Raw genomic sequence first — 24,990 nt, forward strand, 5'->3', positions numbered from 1 at the left:
CTAAAATTACTTTTACCCAGTTTGTGGCTGGTCTTCTCATTTTATAAAAAGAGATTTTGATAACCAGTAGTTCTTAACTTTAATATATTTGATTTTATCAATATTGTCCTTCTTTAATTTTATATTTTGGAGAACATGAACTCTGAGATAAAAACAATGTACTATACATTTCCAAAAGCTACAAGGAAGGATTATAAAAGATTTTATCACAGAAATGATTGAGAATACAGATAAGTCTAACAATGTAAAGACTACATGATACACACATAATCAAAACATTTTAAGGTATCCCATTAACAAGTACAATTTTTATGCTTTCATATCAGCTAAAACATTTTTTACAAGAAAAACATAAACTCTGAAACTATAGTACTTGGATTCAAGCTTGTACCTTCTTACTGTATAGTCGTTTGACCACAGTATATTATCTTTATGCTTCACTTTTCTCTTTCATAAAATGGAGAGTGTATCCCATGGGATTATTGTAAAGAATAATTTAATTAATCTGTGTGAAGTATGCATGCAGAACCGTGCCCGGTGGCATGAAAGCTATGTGCGTACTATTACTGTACGTTATCGATAAAGAAACCCCTTCCTATTTCCAGGGCACTAAGATGCCTTCCTACAAGTTTTACATTTTCCCATTTCCCATTTAAGTTTTTCATCTACCTGAAATTTACTATTGTGTACGACATCAAGTTAGAGATGCAGCCTAATTTTCTTCATTATAGATAATCAAAGCCCTAGTACTATTAATGGGTAAATCTATCCCTTTGTCTCCAAGCTTTAGTATATCCTCTGGAACATGCCAAATGTCTTTATACATATGGATTGTTCTCTCTCTCTCTCTCTCTCTCTCTCTCTCTGCCTCTCTCTCTCTTTCTCTCACATAGTTTATTTGCCTATCTCTGAGCCATCACCATACTGTTTAAATTATTATAACTTTATTTTCCTCCAATGTCTCTATATGAAAAGATTTTAAATATAGATAAATTGAAAAATAGTATTTTGAATATTTGTATATATATATATTTTTTCCTTATAATTATTCATCTAACGCCTCAAAAATATAAGACTTATTTCAATATCAAGAAGTCTACTTCCTGTTCCCTCTGCTGGCCATACCCTTCACAGGCAATCCACATGAATACTCCGTGTCTTTCTGTTCTTTATTCAAATGTCGTACTCTCAACTGGCCCTGGCTAGCCATACTATCTAAAATTATAATTTTTCTTACTATTTATCTTTTAGTATCCTGTTTATTACCTTTCTTCCCATCTAGAATGACAGCTGCATGAAATCAGAGGTTTTTATGTATTTTGTCCACTGATGCACTCCCCATGCCTAGCCTGCGACATGCATGCAAATTAAAAATAGAACACATGATCCAGTAATTCCACTACCAATTGTGTATCCAAAGCAAATAAAATTGGCACGCTGAAGAGACATTTGCGCTCTCACGCTTAGTGCAGCAACTATTTACAATAACCAAGAAATGTAAGCAACCTATCAAGTAATAAATGGATTTGAAAATACACACAATAGAATATCATTCAACCACCAAAAAGAATGAAATTCTGTCATTTGTGACAATGGGGATGGAACTGGAGGTCATTAAGTTGAGTGAAATAAGTCAGGCCCAGAAAGGTAAGTGCAGAATGCTATCACTCCCATGTGGAATAGTAAAGGAGAAAAAAGAGATCTCACGGAGGTTGAGAGTGGAAAGGTGGTTACCAGAAGCTGAGGAGAGTAGAGGGAAGAAATGAGGTGGTGCTGCCCAGTGAGCACTTCGTCACAGTCAGCAGGAACGAAGAGGCTGCTGTCGCCGCACAGTGAGAGGGCTGCAGATAACAAGTGTGCTCTGCACATGTCCAAAAGCTAGAGCAAGGACTTCGAACGTTTTTAACATAAAGAAAGAATAAATATTTGAAAAGATAGATACTATAACCTGATTTAAACATGAGATGTGTATACGTATTGAAATAGTACACAGTATTCCATTAACGTATATACTTTGATGTTTTTATGTATCAGCTAATTTGTAAAAACCAAAATTATTGAAACACATGAAATATACTAATAGATTCATATATTTTCTATAAAATCTATGATGGAATTTATTATTTTTAAAACTAATCTTACATACCATTATAATAATTATGGCTAATGGGCCATTTTATACAAAATCTAGAAAAAGTTCAAGTCCAAATTTCTTTCTGGGATTGACAATTTAGATATTTTAAGTGGAAATTATATTTAGGAAGAAAAAAGCTGAACCATCCTGTATTTCTCTCTAGAAAACACATTTCTTGCTATGGAAAAACCATCTGAGATGGAAAAAGTCATGCTGATTTAATTTTATTTCAAGGGACACAGAAGACAAAGCCCCCTTTGTGGGAACAAGAGTCCTTCTATTTCGGCCCGAGTCTACTAACATAAGTTCTAGAAACTCTTCTTTTAAAAATTCAGATGGAAAGGATATTAAGTCAGGCCTTGAGTTTGTATATTTTAACTACAATTTCATATATGCAAAGTGGCAAATCTCCATGCCAACAAAGCTATCTTTCCTTAGTCTAATTCTTCTTCTAACATAAGGCTAAGAGTTATCACTAGAATCAACCCTGCCCTCTGAATAAGGTAGTAATACTATCCATACTTCCTGGGTCCAAATAATTCCAGTAACTTTTTATTTTAAAATAGTATTAGGTTTAAAGAAAAGTTGGCAGAAGTACAGAGTTCTCATATGCCTTTACATAATGTTTAACTTACCTAATCACAAGATCATGTACCTGGGTACGTTCTAGCCCCATGACTTATTTATTACTGATGTACCTTATTTAGTATCATTATGAATGATTTTAATGGTAGAAATATACTTTATGATAGCTAAATTTAATGATTAAGAACATTTGGATGTACTGAAGTTAGGAAAGTCAGACAGATGTTGGTTTTAGCCTATTTCTGTCTACTTAACAATTGTGTGCTTTGAGGTAAAACTAAGTCTCAGTTTCTCCACCTATAAAATGACAGTATCACTTCAACTAACTTTATTTTATTCTTACAATTTAGTACATATTAAGTACTTAGCCTGATACAAGGTAAACATTCACCAACTGTTAATGCTGTTTATTCTAGAATTGATGGTGACTTAAAAACTGATCATCCTTAATACAAAAATCTGAAATTCAAAACTTTTTGGGAACAAACATGATACTCAAGGAGTTTTGAATTATGGAGCATTTAAGATTTTGGAACATTTAAAGGATTTATTTGGGACACTCATTTGGTAAAAAGTTATGTAAATGTTACACAACATGAAACACTCCTGATCTCAAACATTTGGGAAGAGGGCTACACATTGATCCCTGGTACTACATGCAGTGCCAGCCTCTCACAGAGTTGGCCCTCAAAACCAAGCATGGTGGTATACACCTGCAAACCCAGCGTTGAGGAGGCTGAGACAAGAGGATCACTACAAGTCTGAGCTACGTAGCAAGACCTTGTATCAAATAAAAAAAATCTAATTAATAAATACATCAATATTAAATTTGTACTTATTAACTGGATGTGGTGATGCACACCTATAATCCCTACACTCTGAGAGGCCAAGGCAGGAATATAGCCTGGACTTGGTGAGAACCTGTCTCAAAATTAAATGTGGCTCAATGCAAAGACTTTGGGTTCAATTCCCCCATGTAAAAGGGGGTAGGAGGCTCTTCCTTAGCAATATAAGCTTGCAAACTTTGCCATTTGTACAAAAATAGTAAGTAACTTTGAAGCAGATTCTGATGACTATGTGAAGAATCAGAAGTTAGGTTTCCTTTTGTTAAGTATAGAGTAAGTATACTGCAAATAGGTCCACTGTCCTCAGAGGGAGATTCAACAAGACCCTTCGTTGGGGCCGGGGAGCTCTCTCAGTAGAATAAGTGCTTGCCTGGCAAGCGCAAGAGCCTGAGTTCAATCCCCGGTTCCGAGAAAAAAAAAAAAAAAAAAAAGACCCTTCATATTCTGAACAACCAAAAAAAGTCTCTCACTTTGGAGGAAGAGAATGTAGTGGAAAGATTCTACAGAATGTCCTCAACCAGAACTCGTGGGACTAGCTTGCATGCTACACTATGGCTCCCTGTATAAACTGAAGGTGCTGATTGTTAAAATCTATAACTTCAGAGCCTCAACTTATAGCATCCTTGCAAGAACTTGGCCACAAGAAAGTAGACTCATCCTCCCTAAAAACAAAAAAAAAAAAACAAAAAAAAAAAAAAAAAATCATTGCCAATTCAGCAAGGATCTGGACTCATAAAAACATCTTCACAGTAGTCAGCAAGCATTACCCACTGGGTTTTTCAGGGACGGGACTTCCATCCAGCAATTCCACGCAGCAATAACAAACAGTAGTTTTAGTGAAGTGGTCATAATCATGTTTCCTTTACACTAACATCATAGGAAGAGTAACCCCTAATGCTACTGGAAAATTAGTAATTAACTGTTGGAGAACAGGTTGCCTCAAAAGGAAGACACTGTACTGGTATGTAAAAGGATCAAAGGAATTAATTGGAAAAGTAATTGGAACCATATATTTGAGCACTGTGGAAAAAACAAAACTCTGTCAGCTATGTAAGCTTTCAACTTCTCCATATCTATTATGTTTGCTAATTCCAAAGTGTGGTCCTCCTTACAAACACTAACATCTTTAAAACTCTTAAAAGGTAAAGGGCCTTTGGATTTATTTTCAGCAAGAGAAAAAGAATATTTGCATAGAGACACTGACACTCAGCAGCAAGGTTCATAGGGGACTAAACCCCGCTGGGATTCAGTAGGTGTCAGCAATTCAACTCCTGCATTCTACAGAACAAAGAACACATGGTAAGAGTAGGGAGAGGGTATAGGACTGTGCGTATCTACATATTCAACTTAGAGATACAAACGGCCTTCAGATTTGTAAGTATTCATGCAAAAACCACACAGTTCTGCTTAGGCAAGCGCAGGACCAAGGTTCAATTCCGGTCCCACATGTTGCACCGGCCCTGCTCCCGGGTGCACTGAGCTAGCAACCGAGTTCGGGTAAGGTGGCGTAGGCCTGTAATCCCAGCGCTGGGGAGGCTGAAAACAGAAGGATCACTACGAGTCTGAGCTGCATAGTGAGACCCTGTACAAAATACATAAAATGATAAAAAAAAAAAAAGGTAAAGTTGCTAGAGTTATGCACAGAAATACATCACCATTCTCATTCTCCCTATTTTTTTCTCGATTCTATTACCCTAATTTTGATGCTTACTAATTTTCACACTGCTTCTAATTGCTCCCTGTGATATCCACCCACATTCTACTACTGCTGCAGCACAGTGCTGATCTTTCTCTTGCTCAAACATTGCTCAGGGAATAAAATCCAAATCAATCCTCTGCTCTGTGTGACCTGACCCCAAGAGGACCTAGCAAGTTCATCTGGCCCTGTGCCTCTTCTACCTGACATTGTAAGCACAGCTGGGAGGCAGCAATCTTGTTTCCTCTCTGTGAAGTCCTTTTCCCACCTTAGCCACTTCCGTACTGTATATCTCAATTCTTTTCTTTCTTCCAAATGGGTCAAATGAGGGCCGGGGAGATAGCTCAGTGGTCTAAGTACCTGCTGGGCAAGAGCAAGAATCCCAGTTCGATCCCCACTCCAGGCGTGCCAAGCCAAATGGGTCAAATGTTGCCACCTCAGTGAATTTAGCTCTGGTTTTAGCAGCTAGAAACAATATTATTACTGGATGAAGGGTCCTAGGGAGATTCTTTCCAACTTTTACGATGACCAAAGAACTGGACAAGACACAGAAAACAAAGCAAAGATGTCCATTTATTAAAAATGAAAAAGAGGATAAGCACAAGTTTGTGAAAAGGTTCACAGTGATAACCTGGATAAGGGAAAGGTGTCTTTTGTATCCAAAATTCCTGGGTTGCCCTCCCATGCTAATTAAGTATTGAGACATTTGTCCTACCAAAAACTCATTTGGCCTTGCACCAGATTTTTTTTAAGAATTATTATTGCTATTGTTACTGTTATTATTATTTATTGATACAGGGTTTCACTATGTAGCTCAGACATGTAGTGATCCTCCTGTCTCAGCCTCCTCAGCACTGGGATTACAGGTGTGCGTCACCACACCCAGGATTCAGGGACTGGCATTGCGAGATTGCACCAGATTTAAACTGCCCTGTGGAAAGACTCTCTTGGCTTCCTGCCAGATGTAAATGAAGGCTCAGGAACAGTGTCTTTTGATTGGTTTGCCCATATGGAAATGAAGGATCTTCTGGTTGATCCTGCAAACAGTGCCAGATTCAAGTGAAAGATTGAGAACATCATTTTCTGACAGGATCTGGTTATGGTGTTAAAGAGCTATGGAGTCATTTTGGGTCCTGTGTTTACGTTTGTCCTTTCTTTTTTTAAGGAAATATCACATTCAACCTGTCAGTCATGGGTTTTAATGGGCTTTAACACATTCCCCCCAGTTAGGTGTCCAGTTTGCCTAGCCCTAACCTCCCAAATCCTTTATATTGTTAACATTGTTGCTTTATATTTTGTAAAATGTATCAATTAATGCTCTTACTAGACTACAGGAGCTCCTTTGGAATGAAACCTATTGTCTTACTTATGTTCTATCTCTCATAAGATCAAAGTACTCCCATATAACTGCAGTATTTGTTATCAAGAAAATATCTGGGGTTTTTGTTTTGATTTTTTTTAGTTAATTAATTAATTTATTGTTCTGTATTTTAGGGAATGGTGTTCAGGGTCTCACTACTAGATCAGACTCAGTGATTCTCCTGTTTACAGCCTCCCAAGTGCTGAGATTACAGGCACACACCACCATGCCCATTTTCAATCATAGTCTCAGCCTGCCTCTGGGGCAGGGCCAGCAGGACAGGCCCGGGGATTGAACCCTGGTCCCTGGTCCTGCTTGTAGGTGCTTTAATCTGCTGAACTATTTGGCTGGCCCTATCAAGAAAACATTGTAAACACTCAGCCATTAACTAAATAAATACTTTGATACCAACTACTACATTTATGTAAACTTGATTATATTGTGTATAATATATATATATATAATATATATATATATAATATATATAATATATATAATATATATATATATATATATATCTGCAGAATTGGGAGGAGTTTCCTAGAAGCAAAATAAACCATCTTTTAATATTGTTAACAAGAAAACATTAACTTATGTCTTTTCAAAATTCCAAACTGGCCTAAAAGTGGCTTAATAAAGCAAAACAAGTAGAGAAGTTACAATAAGGTTTAGGGACATGTTGGCCAACAGCACTATCTACCCACTGACATTTCCTTCACAAAGGTCAATAAGGGCTGGGAAAACGAAGGTGGGGATTTTTCCATTCACTTGACTAGTGTTGATATCTAGTTAATGATTAGAAGACAAGGAGAGTAAATCACACCCTATATTAAAGGAAGAGTTTAAGACAGAAATGCACTAAAAAGCACATAGGGCTTTCCAGATTGTTTTAGATATGCATCATTTACACTTATATGTTACTGTACTCACACACCTTTTTCTGAACAAATTCCCTCTGACCTTTATTAACATTCAAATTTTAGTCTAATTTATTTTTCCATGAATTTGTCATACTTGATGTGATATTGTTTATATACCTTCTAAGACACAAATCACTTGCTATTGTGCAAATATTTATTGAAATAAATGAACAACTTCAGGTTAAAGGTTAGGCCACAACACTTACTTTTAATCAAAATAGCTACCTTTAAAAATTCCACTCTTGCCAGGCATGATGGTACACACCTATAATCCCAGCACTCATGAGACTGAGGCAGAAGATCATCATGAGTTCAAGGCCAGCCGAGACTACCTAATGTTAGAGCTCAAAGACAGTCTGACCTACATAGCAAGACATTGCCTCAAAAAATAAAATAAAAAATCCTCTCTCAGGGCCAGCAAGACAGCTCCGTGGAATAAGCGCCTGCTTAGGCAAGTGCAGGGATCAGGGTTCAACCCTCAGCACCACAGGCCATGCTGCCCAACCCCCCTGGGAGAGCTGAGCTGGCCACCAAACCTGGACACGGTGGTGCAGCCTGTAATCCCAGCGCTGGGGAGGCTGAAAACAGGAGGACAACTACGAGTCTGATCTACATAGTAAAACCCTGTACCAAATACATAAAATAAAAAAAAAGAAAGAAATTCACAGGAAAAATATTGAAGTATAGAAAAAAAGTAATTTAAAGTTGAGATTTGTATAATTTCCATAGTAACATGGTATAAATGTTAAAATAAAATTAAAAGTATGAGGCTTGGTTCTGTTTTTTTTATAAAACAGCACAGAATATGCCGGATTTCTAGAGTTTGTTTTGACTGATAAAATAACATTTTTCTTTATCTTCAAGAACTATGAACAGGGCTGGTGAGATGGCTCAGTGGTCTAAAGCACCTACTTAGAACAAGCTTAGCAAAGCAGAGGGACCAAGGTTCAATCCCCCAGCACCACATGCCAGCCAGCCCCGCCCCCAGGTGGGCCGAGCTGGCCACACACACACACACACACATAAATAAATAAACAAAATTTAAAAAAAAATTAAAAAAGAACTATGAACAATCTAATAAATACCTGTTTGAAATTCACAAGCTTCTGATACTCCCAAAAATGATACAAAAGACTTTCAGAGCAATAAAAGGGAGCCTTGGGCATGTTTTGTCATCTTTCTATTCAAAATTTATTTTGGCAGTAGTTTACTTCATGAGTAAAATTTTACCTTCTGTCCTGAGGCATATTCTCATAATTAAAAATGAAAAGTAGTAAATATACATTACATAGAAGCAACCACAGATTTTACGAGAAAGGATATTAGCTCATTACTGCACTTTTTTATCTTACTAAGATAGTCTAAAATGATATTCCATATAACTTTGTGGATATTTTCAAAAATCTGAAATCAGTATATGTTTATCTACACATCAAGTCAGACCTGACAACATTGAACAGCCATATATAAAGATTCAGGCTTTCTTAAGGCGTACTGTTTTTTTTTTTTAATGAATATTATTCTTTCATTTATGAAGCACATGTTAAAACATGAAGCAGGAAAACATTAGAAATGCGTTCTAAAAGCAAAATGAAAAGTTCAGATGTCATAGATCAACTCTTTCCAATCAGACAGGTTGGCACACCAATGGTGATATGAGGGGGTGGCCATCTGTCCGTACATAAAGGACTTTGTGTTTGGATACAAAGACATTTCTGAACCCACATCTGGCTCCTGCAGCCAAAATCTACCCTCACAGGGCAACTCCCACTGCAATATGAGGGCATAAAAAATAGAGAAATTAATTTTTCAAAAGCCAGTTGTTTGTTCCATAGACTTTCAATGTGTGAGAGAATCAGGATAGATCTGAATTGGCTTTTTTACTTTCACTTGTTTCTTTAAAAAAGAACCGAAAGGTCAAGACAGGAGATAATTTACGTAGGTACTAAAGGCCTAGATTTCTCATCTTTTTTTCCATAATTTTATTGAGAGACAAATAGCATTGAGACAGTTTCAAATCAAATTGGTAGGACAATTTCAATAATTAACACATTGCATACATTCTTCCTAGAGGTTATTTGCTGTATAAGATGCAGACATGATATCCTATTTACAAACACTATTAGAACAAATCTCTCTATTCATTAAGAGAATGTAACTATATATCTATCCTAACCATTTTGACAAGAAAATCACTTGAATTCTGATTTTTTTTCCTCCTGATAAGAATTCTCATCTCTCTGTCTTCCTAAATTATAACCCATACTATACATCTCAGTTCCTTCCCTCACTGGAAAGCCTCTCCTTATTACTTCAGCTTACTCTTGTTCTTTTCCTCCCCTGACTTACAAGGAAGTATACTTGTATATGAATTTGAGATTTTTCCAGTTCTTCCCATGTATTTTATGTGTGTACATTAATTTTATAAACTACCAGCCTTCAATGTGGTACCTTCATACATGTACATAACCTGTTCGGATTGCATTTACTTCCCTATGTCCCTCCCTTGCCTTCCTCCTACCAGTCTTTCTTCTACTTTCTTAGCATCTTTTTCTTTTTAAATTCTAAATATCAGGGGAAGCATGCATGAGTCTAGCTTTATTTTGTTTAGCATGATGTTCTCTGGTTCCATCCTTTTCCTGCAAATAAGATCTAGTTCTTTTTGGCTGGCATTGCACTGTGTATCTGTACCATACAAATTAAGCATATAAGGGGGCCTACTGGTTAGCTCAGTTGTTTAAGCACCTGCTCATGCAAATGCAGTCACACGCAGGATACCATGGTTCTATGCCTACCTCCACCTGCCTTAGCAGACTCACCTATGAGGCAGCCTGAGTCAGGCCCCCCCCCCAAAAAAAAAATCCTTCTCAAATTAAGCATATATTTAGAAACTATTTTCTATTGTATTCTAGTAGTGTGCACCCCTTAGTCTTGCATAGATTCTAAATTTATTGATAAAAGCAAAAGTAATATTGCTTTTACTCTAATGTGCCCCACACAAATAGAGGGCAATGTGATACCTATTACAAATGACATCTGTTCTCTGGAAAACTGATCCTCAGATGTTCTACATTTCTACAAAATCAAAACTAGGATTTTCTCTTACCAAGAAATTAATAACCTACACAGCAAGAGTTACATGACACCAGGGTCAGAGTCTGATTACCAGAAGATACTCCTAGAAAATAATAAGTAGTCTGAACTACTCGATCAGAGTTTCTACAATACTCACCTTTTGCTCAAAATTGAGAAAGGCTGCAACAGCATTCTAAACAGTAGTAGATATTCTTTTAAGTCTAAATTGTAAATGTATTAGGCTCAGCCTTTTTACTTACTAGTATTAGTAAAATAATTAGTAATTGCAACTTAGTAATTTTTATTAATTACCAAATTATGCAAATTACCTAACTTGTGATGTTTTCCTGTACACATGAGAATAGCAATAATAGTGTCTATTCTAAATGGCTGCTATAAGAATTAGATGAACTAATGACTACAAAGGACTTGGGATATTGCCTAGCATGTATTCAATTAACTTTTGCTGTTATTATTCTGAAATCTAGAATATATAATTTTAAATTGTATAATACAGTTTGTGTGAAAATACAAAACATTAAGTGAATTTTTGGTTATAATGAATAATTTCTTCTGTAGCTTACCAATATGAAACTAATATCCCAATTCTTAGTCTTCCTTTGTAAGATATTAATTGTGTTCTTTAATTTAAAAATGCAACAGCCAGCTATGGTAGAACACCTCTGTAGTTCCAACAGTCAGGAGGCTGAGGCCAGGAGCTTGAAGCTAGGAGTTTGAGACTAGCCTGAGCAAACTATAGGTACTGAACTGAATCTTTGTACGAGTAATACTATAAATACACACACACACACACACACACACCCCTACCTTCTTTTGCACAAAAATCCATATATATATATATATATATATATATATATATATATATATAGAAAGAGAGAGAGAGAGACAGACAGACAGACAGACAGACAGACCGACCTTGTTTTGCTGATGAGAACACTGAGGTTGAGAGAGATTGAACAGCCTAAAAAAGTTATTAAGCTAGTTAATAAGTTATTGGCCAGATAGTAAATGGCTAAATCAAGAAGAGAATCCAAGTCTAGCAATTTCAGATTCCCATCCCTTTCTCCTAAATATATCACACTATCTATCAACAATTTCCTTTTTCGCTTTAAAGCGCCTTGTTGTATATTGACAACTGGTGGTCAACTTGTAACACTCAACTCAACTGAATCAGCGTGGTGCTAGGTATGGAGGACCCGCCTGAGGACAGATGCCAACAAAATAAAAAGGAGAAGTGGGAAAAAGAAGAGAAGCGGTTAGTTCTCCTGGAGGAACTTGTCATGTGGGCTTTCCTGGCATGAATGTGGCTGTTCTCTTCTTCAAAGGAACTTGGGACCTTACTGTCTCTGAGAAAGACTATGGTTCACTTAGGGGAGCTCTGGTCCTTACTTTGAGCTTTGCTTCTAGGCTCCAGTGCAGATCCCTCAGCCTGCTAGCACAGATCCTTCACCCTGCTGGCACAGATTTTCTAACTCACCACTGACTTTTGTGCCTTCTGAGCGCAAATTCATGAAATAGACATGCGTGAGACACTGTCCTGGGCTCTAGGCCTCCAGCGGGATGCTGGGAGGGCCTTGTCATGGGCTGTAGGTCTTCAGCAGGACTCATGCGGATATTACCACTGGATCCAGGCCCTCAGTTGGAGTCTTTTGGTCTTTAATGTGTGGATAGATTTCCTATATTCTTTTTATACATAACTCTTTGGGTGACTATTAAAAAATAATCCTATAAATTATGTGTTCTGTATTGTTTCCCTTGCAAAACCTGACTACACCACACCCACGCACAATTTACAGTAGAACAGAATACAGAAGTGTTTCCTCCCAGTTCACTCATATGTTCTTGCACACCACAGAGTCCTGCAGCTTCCCATTTTTTCTCTAATCTCTTATTAATTTAACTGTATTTCTGGTAATAAGAAATGAGGAGCTTAGTGTTATGTGGACTGAGAGCTTCTGTTCTTTCCTTATAAAGATTTCCTTTGAGCACAGGCTTTTACATGACTTTTGTGATGTATTTCTGCTTCTGACAAATTGCCTCACATTCTATAATAATATTTTTTAATTAGAAAATAAATATTGCTCTTCAGTACTCATAAAAAAGTATGTATTTATTTCAAAATTTTAACAGGCCTATCCTGGGGCCAAAGACAAATAGGGCAAGTAAAAAAAAAAAAAAAAAAAGATTGGAAGGAGCACAGAGGAAGTATTTAGAAAAGAAAGATCAAAGAATTGTTAGCATCATCTAGATACAGCAGTAATTATCCAGAATAGCAGCAAGTATACTGTCACAGAGACATCATTTAGCCATGTGTATAAAATAAGCTATGAAACCACGAGTGGGGATGGCAATAAGGGGATGGGACACTGCCGTCTGCTGTCATGAACTTCATAGGTGGGCTTTTTTATAGGTGGGAAAAGAGGAAAACAGTCTGGGAGCAGCAAAAAGACATAAGGAAAATATTCCAGCTCGAGACCTAGATGTAGGAGTGTGAGCAAGAAAATGCAGTAGTCAGTATTTACATGGCTTGCAGGGAAAGCAAAGTCCAGATTTCACTTAGAAAAAATAAAATACTTGAGAAACCAATACACTTTAACATATAAATTCATGTTACTTCATTTGTTTTAAGAAAAAGACTTCTACTAAGGATAAGAGAACCTAGCAAGTAGCAGAAAATAATCCATGTCTATTGGGTAGCAGTTATAAGTATCTTCTACCCCCTATGTAGCACCAATCATCCATTACTGAGGCTTAGTTATTTCATATGAAAAGTTAACTTATTTTCCAGCATTTAGAATTTTTTTCCAACATTTAGAATTTTAAAATTATAATTCACTTATGTCAACTCAAAAATGAGGCTGTGAGTTTAGTCCTAGGTTCAACTTCCAGCACAGAAAAGATTAAGCAAGTTCTTAAAGTCTACTAAAACACAGATAAGTGCCTATAAAAAAGGAATAAATTCCCAGGGTAGGATATAAAATACTTAAAATATCACTCCCTCACACACACAAAAATTGCCATGGTTGTTATCAGCAGCTATATGTAGTAATATACATCCTCTTCATTGACATTTGGCACAACTCTTAAATTGTCTATGTGTGATTCTGGCATTCTACCAAGTGTAACTACAATTTAACACTGGCTTCTTATGGATCATTTTGTTTAAAATGTAGTATATGGCTTTATTTTTTAAAATACAGATTTTTTTGTCTTATCTGATAATCTGCCAAAGTACATTGAATTGAATAGTGAGTAATCTGAGGACATTTGAATGTTAAATAGCAAGAGGCTTTCTAATAGGAAAAACATCAATTGTGAAATCATTCTTTGGACTTTACTTACACTCTTACATTTGTTCAGCTGGACTGAGTATCAGCTTTAGTGTGTAGAATTTAGGCACATTATTCCTTCTAAACATCAGAATTATGATAGTCAACATAGAAAAATAAGTTCTTCTCAAGGAAGTTGCTGTGAAGATTACATGAGCTGAATTAATCAATTAGTAAATGCCCTAGAATATAATACATGCTTAATAATTATCATTTTGTTATAAAATAATATCCATTCCTGTTATTATTTTTACTAACTATTGAGCAATTGCAGCTTACAGAGACTCTTACATACATTATCTTGCTGGACACTTAGGACATAACAGCTCTGTGTAAGAGAAAGACAGTTGACTTTCCTAAAGTTACTTAACATTACCCACCACAACTGGATGTCAACCACCACATCAAACAAGAGTAGCCAAATGTTTTCTTAGAGGACTAGACCAAATATTGTAGGATTGCAGGCCATACACTGTTACAACTGCTCATCTCGCTACTATAGCACAAAGCAGCCATAGAGAAAGAGAAAATAAATGAGTGTGGCTATATGCCAATAGAACTTTATTTAAGAAAACAAGCAGTGGAAGGGCCTTCCCTCAAGGCCATGACCAGGTGACTTCTGCCCTATACTTCCATTACTATTCCAAAGTACCTTTCTTCTACCTGGTGGTTACTACCTGTTTTCAGGATAATGTTTCAGCTTTAAACTTTTTAATAACTTTAACTGTCAAAGAAAAGAGAAAGCAGAAACAATGTGTAAAAGAAAAAAAACCAGAAAATTGTAAGGTATAACATAAATATTACTGTTACTGTTTTTCTCTCCTTCAACTTCTAATTTAATTTAATTTTTTATTTTTTGGTGGTACCAGGGATCAAATTCTGGACCTTGCACTTGCCACTCAAGCACTGATTCCACTGAGCTATCTCCCCAGCCCCTCCTTCAACTTCTAAAACTTTTATTTTTTTCTATATATTTCTTCTTTACCTAGGCAGTTGTCCTAGAAGTAAACACATTCCCATTTCTCCAAAAGTACAGAAGGGACACTTAATTAAATAGCAGAGTAAACAAATCTGTCAATCTCTTGTTTTTTAAAGCAGTAGGAATGTGAAACTTCTAAATATAACTTGGATGGCTTGGGGTGTTCATTTGATTGTTTGTTTTGTGTTTATTGGTACTAGCAATTGAGCTCTCAGCCTTTGTACAAGGGTAAGTTGCCAGTTCTTTTTATTTGGAGCCAGAATCTTGCTAAGTCACTTAAATTGCCCTGGCTATGATCAAAATTTCAATCCTCCCATCTCAGCCTCCCAGAGTGCTAGGATTGCAGACATGTGTTACCTTCCTCAGCACTTTTTTTTTTTTTTTTTTTTGTAGAGTAGGAGAGCGGTTGCAGTACAATGGTAGGTAACTACTATATTATCAGTCTTAATGAACATATTGATAATCAGGCTGAGGCAGGAGGGTCACAAGTTCAAAGTTAGCCAGTTAAACCACATAGTGAGATCCTATCTAAAAAAAAAAAAAATCTCATTTATGCAACAATATTCCTTTAAAATCAAAACAAGAATTTATGAGTAATACACGCTAGGCATTTTATATAAACATAATTCATTTAACCTTCACAACAACTGTGAAAAGAAATTGAGCCAGTGAAATGAAATGACCTGCCCAAGTACAGACTTCCTAAGTGGCAGCGGAACTTGGGTTCATGTCCAAGTTACACTGAGTCTAAAGTTTTTGCTTTTTTCATTACGTAATATTGTCTCTTAATCTGTTTAACCAACAGTCCACAAAAAGCTGAGTGTCTTATGCCAAGTCAAAGAATAATTACTTTCAGTGTAATAGAAGTCAAACCTCAGATAACATGTCATGGTTCTGCTAGATTAAGTCACCTCCAAATAACATACTATTTCAAAGGTAATTTAATCTGCTTCTGGCCTCCAAATGCACTGGTAATTAGAGTGAAGCCAATCTATTTGCCACTAGTTGAAGAAAATAAATATGACCAAATTTCAGCCTTAGATGTCTGAAACTAGAATTTTGATAAGAGAAAAAAATAAATCAAGAAACATTCTCCCTAAAATCCAGTCGTGCTTTAATATAAAAAGAACATTTCATTAGAAATGTCTCAAAGCCCTAACAAAAAGCCAATCCCTTCCTCTTAATTTTATTCCATAGAATTTAGAGAAACCATCACAGCACAAAAGTTGTGTATTTGCAATAGAGTAAATGAGTAAATTAGAAGCCTTTTAATCCTCATATTAAGTACATCATACAAAGTCATAGAATAAAAGTACATAAAATAGTTTATAAATCTATGACCCTCTTCCCCTTTTTTGAACCAAGCTGCTCCTAAAAGCAACCATCTTCCTTTTCCTTGCTTTTTTCCTTACCTGTTGCAGAGGTGACTGAGGGCTCCCTGAGGACTACAATGACACGGCAGGCAGAGCCCAGACGTGTGATTCAGGTGGAAGCCCTCCTTGCAGGCTTCGCAGCGCAGCCCTTGGTAGCCTTGCTGACACTCACACTGCCCTGTGGTCTGGTTGCAGAGCTTCACATCCAGGCTTCCAACCTGGGAGCAGTTACACACAGGCTCTGAAAGAGAAAGAGGGAAAGAGGCATCATCACCGAGGATTGAATGTCTTAACAAATGAACAATTTTCCTTTTCTTAATAATGTTTATCACAAACTTATTAGGCTATACACAACTAGTTCTAATTTACTGCCCATGCTGTTTATTTAAATCAAGAAATGTGTACAGTACACAATATTATGTACAGTTCATAATTATGAAGCTCACACTCTCAGCTTTTTTCTTACTGCTGTTCATCTCCTATCACTCTTACCCTACCTCCCAGTGTATGTAACTGCGTAATTGCTAGCTTCCCTGCATTGGAAGCTGACAGAGGCAAGCTCATCCCCAAGGCACAGACAGTACCTGCTGGAAATGATAGTGTATTGCGCAATCCCACTGCGCAGGAGTGAAGGCCTGAGCCTCAGAGGATGGATCAGGTAACCCACACAAGGTCATACAAGAATCACCAGAGGATACAAATGAAGGACCATTTTGTATTTGTATACTCAAAATAGTTAGGATAGATATACAGTTACTTTCCCTCAATTCAATGACTAGAAAGATTTGTTCTAATAGTGTTTGTGGACAGGATATCATGTCTGCATCTTGTACTATGAATAACCACTAAGAAGACAACAATATGCAATGTATTAATTATTGAAACTGTCCTACTAATCAGTTGTGAAACTGTCTCATTGCTATTTGTTTCTTAATGAAATTATTAAAAAAGAAAAAAAAAGAATCACCAGAGCTGGAATCACAAGCCAATATGTATATGAAGGAAAAAATTAGCAGGGAATTGAAACTTTCAAGTGAAGAAATGACAAACAGTAAATCCAGAGGACAGAAAATAGGTTCATCCTGATCAGTGATGTAAAAATCAATCATAATTTGAATTTTTTTCCAAATTATAAGATTAAGAAAATAGACAATCTTTAGGTATATTTTCAATAGTACTTCAGATGAAAATAATTGATAAGCCTTTATTCATAGCCTTTTAATATACACATTTATTTAAAGATCAGTCAGAATTTGGGTTTTGCTAACATTCTGCACATTTTATCAAAAAGAAAGTATTTCCAACAGTTTTACACAGCATTAGCATTGGGACTTTACAAGCATTTCCAAAAAGATGTAGTTAAAATCAATTTCAGTGAAAATAAAACTTTGCATGTACTCTAGCAATCAGCTTCATTCCAAAATAGTCATGAGGGGGGCCAGTGAGATAGCTCAGCAGACTAAAGCACCTGCTTAGGCAAGCTTAGGCAAGTGCAGGGACTGCAGTTCGATCCCCAGCAGCACATGCTGCACCAACCCCACCCCCAGGGCAGGCTGAGCCTGCTGGAGTCTAGGCCTGGTGGCCTATAATCAACACAAGTCCAAGCTGTGTAGTGAGACCCTCCAACAAACAAATACAGTTAAAAAAAAAAAAGCCATGAAATTAGGCTGAAAGAGCCCTGAAAAAAATCTACAGTATAAATTATACTTATGAATAGGCAAGGCACCATGCAAAATGACTATTCTGACAATAGCTCATTTAGCTTGGGAAAAAAATAAGTCTCTAATGTTAATTTTTATTATTTAAAAAAGATTACTAGATAACTGTAAATCCAGTCTTACATAGAAAATTATAAAGAGATTTGATTTTTTATTCTAGAAAAGGAAATTAAGTTTCAAAATTCTTATTGTAAGCGTAATTAGCATCCACAGTCATAACAAAGGATTCCTAAACTTAACATCCTAATCTTTTATGTTAGTTTATTTCTCTGTTTTTCAAGCTTCTTTTAGTTTATAAATATAACAAATGAATGAATACATGTTGGTAAATTGTTTATTTTATGCACATTTCAACCAGCTGGTGGTGAAGTACAGAACCCCAGGAAGAGTTCAGATTTATTCAGTCTCAAGTTTAGGAAAATCAGCTTCCCGTCACAATCAAGATTCTTATACAATATTTGGGGATGAATGTGCAGCTTTGTGGTACAGCCCTTGCAAAGCATGCACAATGCACTTTCTTTCTTTCTTTCTTTTTTTCTTTCTTTTCTACCGGGGATCAAACTCTTGAACTTGGGCTTGCCAAGCAGGCGTTTATGCCACTGAGCTATATCCCCAGCCATTCAGGGCATCATTCTTAACAAAGGAAAAAAATCCTATTTTTATTAGGGTATGCAAGTCTGACACTTCTTTGACACAGTTAGATACTTTCACATGATATTCTGCATACAGTAGGTGTGTGTGGTTGTGTATATAATAATCACTGTTGAAGTGGTTCCTTGCAGGACCTTTGCTGCATGAAAAAATTGCCAGAATGCTTAAAATAACATTTTTCTTCTAAAATTTGGCAGGCATTTAACACACATGCAACTCCTCCTGCAAGACTAATTTCATCACAAGTCAAGCTGACCAAATTATGGTGATGTGGAGAGAGCTATATTCAAAAAATGAAAAGATTAAGAGAATTCCTGATAATAAGGATCAGGAATTATTCTATTGTTCCATGACTAATGAAGTATTTATAATGAAAAACTGAATTAGTATTTCCAGTGAATGAAATACAATAGCAAATTATTTTAAAAGAATGCAATTAATCTAGAACTCTGAGAAAAACATTCATTTTTCTTAATTTAGTAAAGTTCTAATGGATAAGCCCTCAAAAGTAACCAAGATCACTGCGTAGTTATCATTTATACAGAGCAAAGCTAACCTTTCTGTTATCTCCTGAACCTAGCCATACAGTCTTATTTCTGAAGCTGCTCATTCTGTGTACTTAGAACTTTCTCCCTTCTTCATATATTCAAACCTATCCTCTATTTCAAGACTAAATGGAAACTCTCACCACACTACCATTAAGTCTATTACCTCTGCTGTGAAACAACAGCACCTACGATCTGCAACTCTCATATGAGAATAAGCGGAAGGGGAAGTCAAGCAGCTGTGAGCAGACTGTAGAGGCAGACAGCTTAGTTCAAGATCCCGTCCTCTCATTACATTTATAATCCTAGGCAAATTAGTTAACATCTTGTGCTTTCATTTTCTCACCAGCAAAGAGGACATAATAATACTTTAAAAATTTAGCCCTAACTGTGAGATTTGGAAGCACTGAAATAATTAGCATAATAGCTAGGAAACAAGTGAGAAGTGACACCAGATAGAATAACATAAATGTAAGTCAGATTTTAGATTCATTGACCACAATGTGTGGTCTATGAATCCTGTAGCCAAGACCTGAAAGCCTGTGGACATTGTCTGATAAACATAATTAGTGTTTTGTAATACAGAAATGCAAGCTGTGAGTCACTGTATAGAAAATTATATATATACATATGTGTATATATATACATACATATGTATAACATGTACACATATAGGGTGGAGATATATATGTATATATGTATATACATATATGTGTATATATGTGGTGGCTTCTATACATTGCTAGTATGTGTGCCAACAAACTACAATGATCAATCAGAATGATTTAGCATTTGGTTTCAGTGAGGTAAAATATGATTTATTGATTAAGTAATTTTGGTATTATTCATTCTAACAATAGCAGAGTACGTGACAAATATTTCAGCGAGGGAGACCACTGCAGTGGTAGAAAGACAAAGGTGCACTATCAAGTTATCACTTCTTGAAAAAGGAAGTTAATGAAAATGAGTGACAGTGCACAAGTGCCATAGAACATGTGCATCTTTTTGTTTATAGCTTAGGTAGAAGTGAAAGGTACATCTCAAGGATTGATCTCAAATGAACTGATCCAAGTTAAGTAGAATAGGATGCTGCAATGAATGTAAAACATCATGAGCATTCATTAAATTATACCAAAATTATTTGTTATCTTATAAGTAAAATCTCGAACCCTGCCCAGCTCTAGGTGTTCATTCAGAACCAGATAAAAGGCAAAGCAGAAATAATGTGATACTCTTAGTAAAAGGTTAGCAATATCAAAAGAGAAATGGAAATTTCTGGCTGATTCCTGCCCTAGTCATAGCAAAGCTGTAGAAGTCTGCAGAGCAGGCTTTCTCTCACTTGTGATATGTATGACCTGTATCCTGAAGCATATTGTTTAATTGTGTGCATATTTCATGCTTGACACTTTCCATTTACTGATCAACAGAGCATCCTGTTTGAGTTTAACAAAATAAATACTGTGTCTTTGAGGAAAAAAAATGAAAATTTCAATTGGTAGAAGCAAGTGGAAGGATCTATATATAATAATGAGAGTGAAAGTGCTGACTTTTAATGAAGTAAAATCTTAGACATTAGAGCAGAACAAAGGAGTCTGCGACATGATAAATGCGAGTCAACAGTTCACGTGTTAATAGGAATGAAACAATATGAAGAGGACACCAAAAGCCAATCACAGACAGTGTGAAAGAAGCAAAAAGCTCATTTAGTTGTCTACGTGTAAATGCAAAATAAATTCCTCATAAAGTGAGTAACACATTCCCTGTCAAAGACTTGTAATTCCTGGGAAACCTCTACGAAGAAATGATATAAGTGTTCATGAGAGAACACAATCTTCAGGCATGTTTTTCCTTTCTGTCGTCTGGTTTCAAAAGAACAATAAAATACAGCGCTTGCACACTGAGGAAGATTAAGAAATAAATCTGGTTCCAAACTGCTTTAAGATTTCAAAATAAAATATAAAAACCTAAGGGCTGGGGGAGTCGAGTCATGAATGCAGTGCTTCCTCACAGTGGACAAGGCCTTGGGTTTGAGCGCCAGCAGACAAAAAAAGAAAGAAATATAAAGATACAGAAAAAGATAACAGTTCCCTTGTGAACACGAATTTATGAGGTTTTGATACGAAAGTATCCAAAGAAATCATTACATCTAAATCAAACAGTACACTTTCCAAACATTCTTTACCAAGAGCCAACAGATGAAAAGTTTTTGGCACTTAAAAAAAAGGTAAGTTTGCTTATGCCCATATGCTTCCTCTTCGTACTAAAACACTTGTCTTGGTAAGAGAATACAGTTTCCACTCAAATACATTATGAACCTTTTCCGGACCTTTCATTTACCTGGTAGCTTTTCCTCTTTCTCCAACTTTTAATCATCTGTGTCTCTGCTCAGGATTTTTAATGTGTATTAGCAGCTACTTTACACTAATAATGGGAGTTTGTTTTAAAAAATTACTAATTGAGATAGTGTGTCATAGTAAATGTGTCCCCTCTCTGTACCTCTCTTTGAAGTTCTTTGTCACAGCTGTAATTAAGGTGTGATGTCTGAAGACTCCAGAAATTTGGTACAATCATGTGTTATCTCTTTGCTGATTAAAATAATTATAAAAGGAGTAAAAGAAAGATTTGAATAAAAAAGTGAAAAATGTGTCCTTAGTCAATACATGAGCCAAATCTCTTAGAAAAAAGAAACATTAAGTTGATAGTAGTACTGTTGCTATGGTAAAATGATTTAAAACAAGTACTGTATTTGAACATAGATACTGAAAGATTACTTGGAACTATAACTAATGCACAGGAATCTTAGACATTAGAGCAGAACAAAGAAGTCTGCGACATGATAAATGCGAGTCAACAGTTCACGTGTTAATAGGAATGAAACAATATGAAGAGGACACCAAAAGCCAATTTAAAGCATCCTAACATCTTACTATACAGCCTCTTAAAAAGTTGTGTAAACATATTTGCAAAATCAGTTTCTGACCTTGCATTTATTTAGCAGTGATGCTTTTCAGTTTTTCCTAGGTCATTACATATTTTGAATACAGCAAACCAAAAGTGCCCTGGTTATTCCTAAACTTTTCACTCTTCTTCCTATTCAGAAGACATATAAATCGTAATACTGAGGTTATTTCTGTTCAACTTCAAAGGGGAAAAAAACCTAGAAAAATGTATTTAAAACACATTAAGACTCAATACTTATAACTAAATTTGAAAAATATATAAATTCAATTAATAAGTTTAAACTTATCTGAAAATATTTCTAAACACTATCAACATAAGCTATGAGTAAAATATTTTAAAATCAACTTTTATAATTAAAAGAAGTGAGGATATATAGCTCAGTGGTACAGTACTCATCTATTATATAGGGTTTAATTCCCATCACCACAAATAAGTTAATTAATTAATTAATTAAAGATAATAATTAAATGTGTTTTTAAAAAGTACCAATAGGCTTAAGATTTTTCCAAATATTTCTTAAAAGAGAGGCAAGATTTTCCTCCAAGCCTCCTTAGTAGCTTTACTGAGGAAACAGATTTTTGGAGTCAATATTAAGAAGCCATCTATAGTTATGAAGAAACTGAATTTACTGGGCTTATTATTACATGGAACAAGCTGATCCCAGGACATAAAACGTTTTGAAAGGTTTAAGAACATACATCACACATCATGGGTCATACCAGCAAATTCCAATAGTGGGGCAATTATTTATTGCATTGTATCTTAAGGACAAAGAAGCAACCATCATACCAGTGCAATAAATTCCTATTCCTCTACTTTTTTCTCCTTTCTTCTATTTTCTCTATTAACTGTGACCCAATATTTGAGAATCAACTGAGGCAAATAATACTAATACAGAATAGGCATTCCAAGTGATCATAAATGCTATTTTTAATATTTGGATGCTTTAAATTTACTATGTCAAAAAGAAAAACGATAAATATTCTACATAAATTCTACACAATGTGTATATTCATACTAGAGAATTAGAAACAGTTGAATTACAAAAGTGATGGAAGTAGTTCTATTCTGTATACCACCCTGCAAACATTATGAAAACATCAATTGACTGGAAGCTTAAGAGCAAACTATACTAAAAGGCAATAGGTGGGAGAGCCAGGCATGGTAACAGGTCTATACTCCCAACTCTGGCAGGATAAGGCAGGAGGATCACCAAGTTAAATACCAGTCTGGACAAGTTAATGACTCAGGAATACACTGCCTCAAACCAATAAATAGATAAATAAATAAATAAATAAATAAATAAATGCTGGCGATGTACTCAGTGTAAAGACACTGAGTTCAACCCCTAGTATTACAAAAAGAAAAAAAGTAGATGTCACTCAGTGGTGGAATATGTGCTTTAGTAAGTGGGAATGGAATGTCTGGGTTCAATTCCCAGCCCACGGGCACACACATATACACACACTCAGCAATGGGTAACCACCTATTACAACAGCTGAAATAAACAAACAAACAAAAAGACAATATCAATTGCAGGAAAGCAAAAATAACTAGCCTTTTTAAAGAATCACTTATGTAAATGCAAAAGAGCATAGACATTTTGAAAATTGTGACAATTTCTTATAAAGTTAAATATACTTATACTATATGACTCAGCACTTCTCCCCCCGGGCATTAATCCAACAGAAATGAAAATACATATTCACAGAACTAGTTGTAAACAACTGCTTATAGCAGCTATATTCATAATCACAACCTAACCCAAATGTCCTTCAAATGGTGAATGGATAGGCTATGTGACAGCCACACAATAGCAACAGAAAAGGATTAAACCACTGGCATGCAAGAAACGTGGATGGATCTCAAATGCATTATACAGCAGTAAATGAAAGAATCCCATCTCTAAAGGCTGTTATATGATCTCATTTACGTGATATTCTGGAAAAGGCACAGGGCAGAGAACAGATCAGAGGTTTGCCAGGAATTGCCAGAGGGAAGGGCTGACTACAAAGAAAATAAGGGAATTTTGAGAGTATAAAGAAGCTGTTTTATATCTTGATTATATATTTGTCAAAACTAATGGAACTCAACATCAAATGAGTACATGTTATTTCATATAAATTTTAAAATAAGCAAAAACTTAAAGAAAAAGGGAATGACTCAGACACACAAACTTAAATATCGTATACTATCTCTCACTTAAGGCAAAGAGCACAATAAAGGAAAGATAGGAGACAAGGGCTAGATCTCTTGAAAATGGGAAGGAGTCAGAGACAGTGAGAAGGGGGAGGAAGGGGGAAATGAGTAGAATAAAGACACACCAAGTTCAGGAACCTAATAACTTCTATGAATGTGAACATTCTATGTCATAAACAAGAGTTAAGATTAATAATATCAGTAAGAATGAAAATGGGGAAGCGATTTAAAGGAGGTAGGAATGAGATGGAATTGCAAAGAGCAACAAGTTGTATTATGCACACGTTACTACTCCCCAAGATGACTTGGGGACTTGCATTACTGTAAACATGTACTAATAATAAAATAAAAATTTTAAAAAAATATTGCTAACAAATTAATTAACTAATTAAAAGAAAAAATATATACAATAGTCTACGACCTTTGAAAGATCCATAGTGCGGAGCAGGGTGTGATGGTGTGCACCTGTAATCCCAGCACTCAGGAGGCTGAGGCAAGAGGACCATTGCAAGTTCAAGACAAGCCTGGGCTACAAAGTGAGCTCAAGGCCAGCCTGAACTGCATAGCAAGACCCTGCTTCAAAAAGACAATAATAATAA

The 24,990-nt window shown here is 35.7% G+C and overlaps 1 protein-coding gene across 1 annotated transcript in view; it reads right to left on the reverse strand.

Annotated features, from left to right (window-relative positions):
* Positions 1-24,990, reverse strand: part of Megf9 (multiple EGF like domains 9) — a 103,721-nt gene that overhangs the window by 35,235 nt on the left and 43,496 nt on the right. Inside the window, exon 2 of the mRNA XM_004641467.2 lies at positions 16,357-16,558. Within this exon, the coding sequence (XP_004641524.1) occupies positions 16,357-16,558 (202 nt within the window). The remainder of the gene's footprint in view (positions 1-16,356; positions 16,559-24,990) is intronic.

The sequence above is a fragment of the Octodon degus genome, unplaced genomic scaffold (assembly GCF_000260255.1).
Source record: "Octodon degus isolate 3935 unplaced genomic scaffold, OctDeg1.0 scaffold00137, whole genome shotgun sequence".
Taxonomy (NCBI): domain Eukaryota; kingdom Metazoa; phylum Chordata; class Mammalia; order Rodentia; family Octodontidae; genus Octodon; species Octodon degus.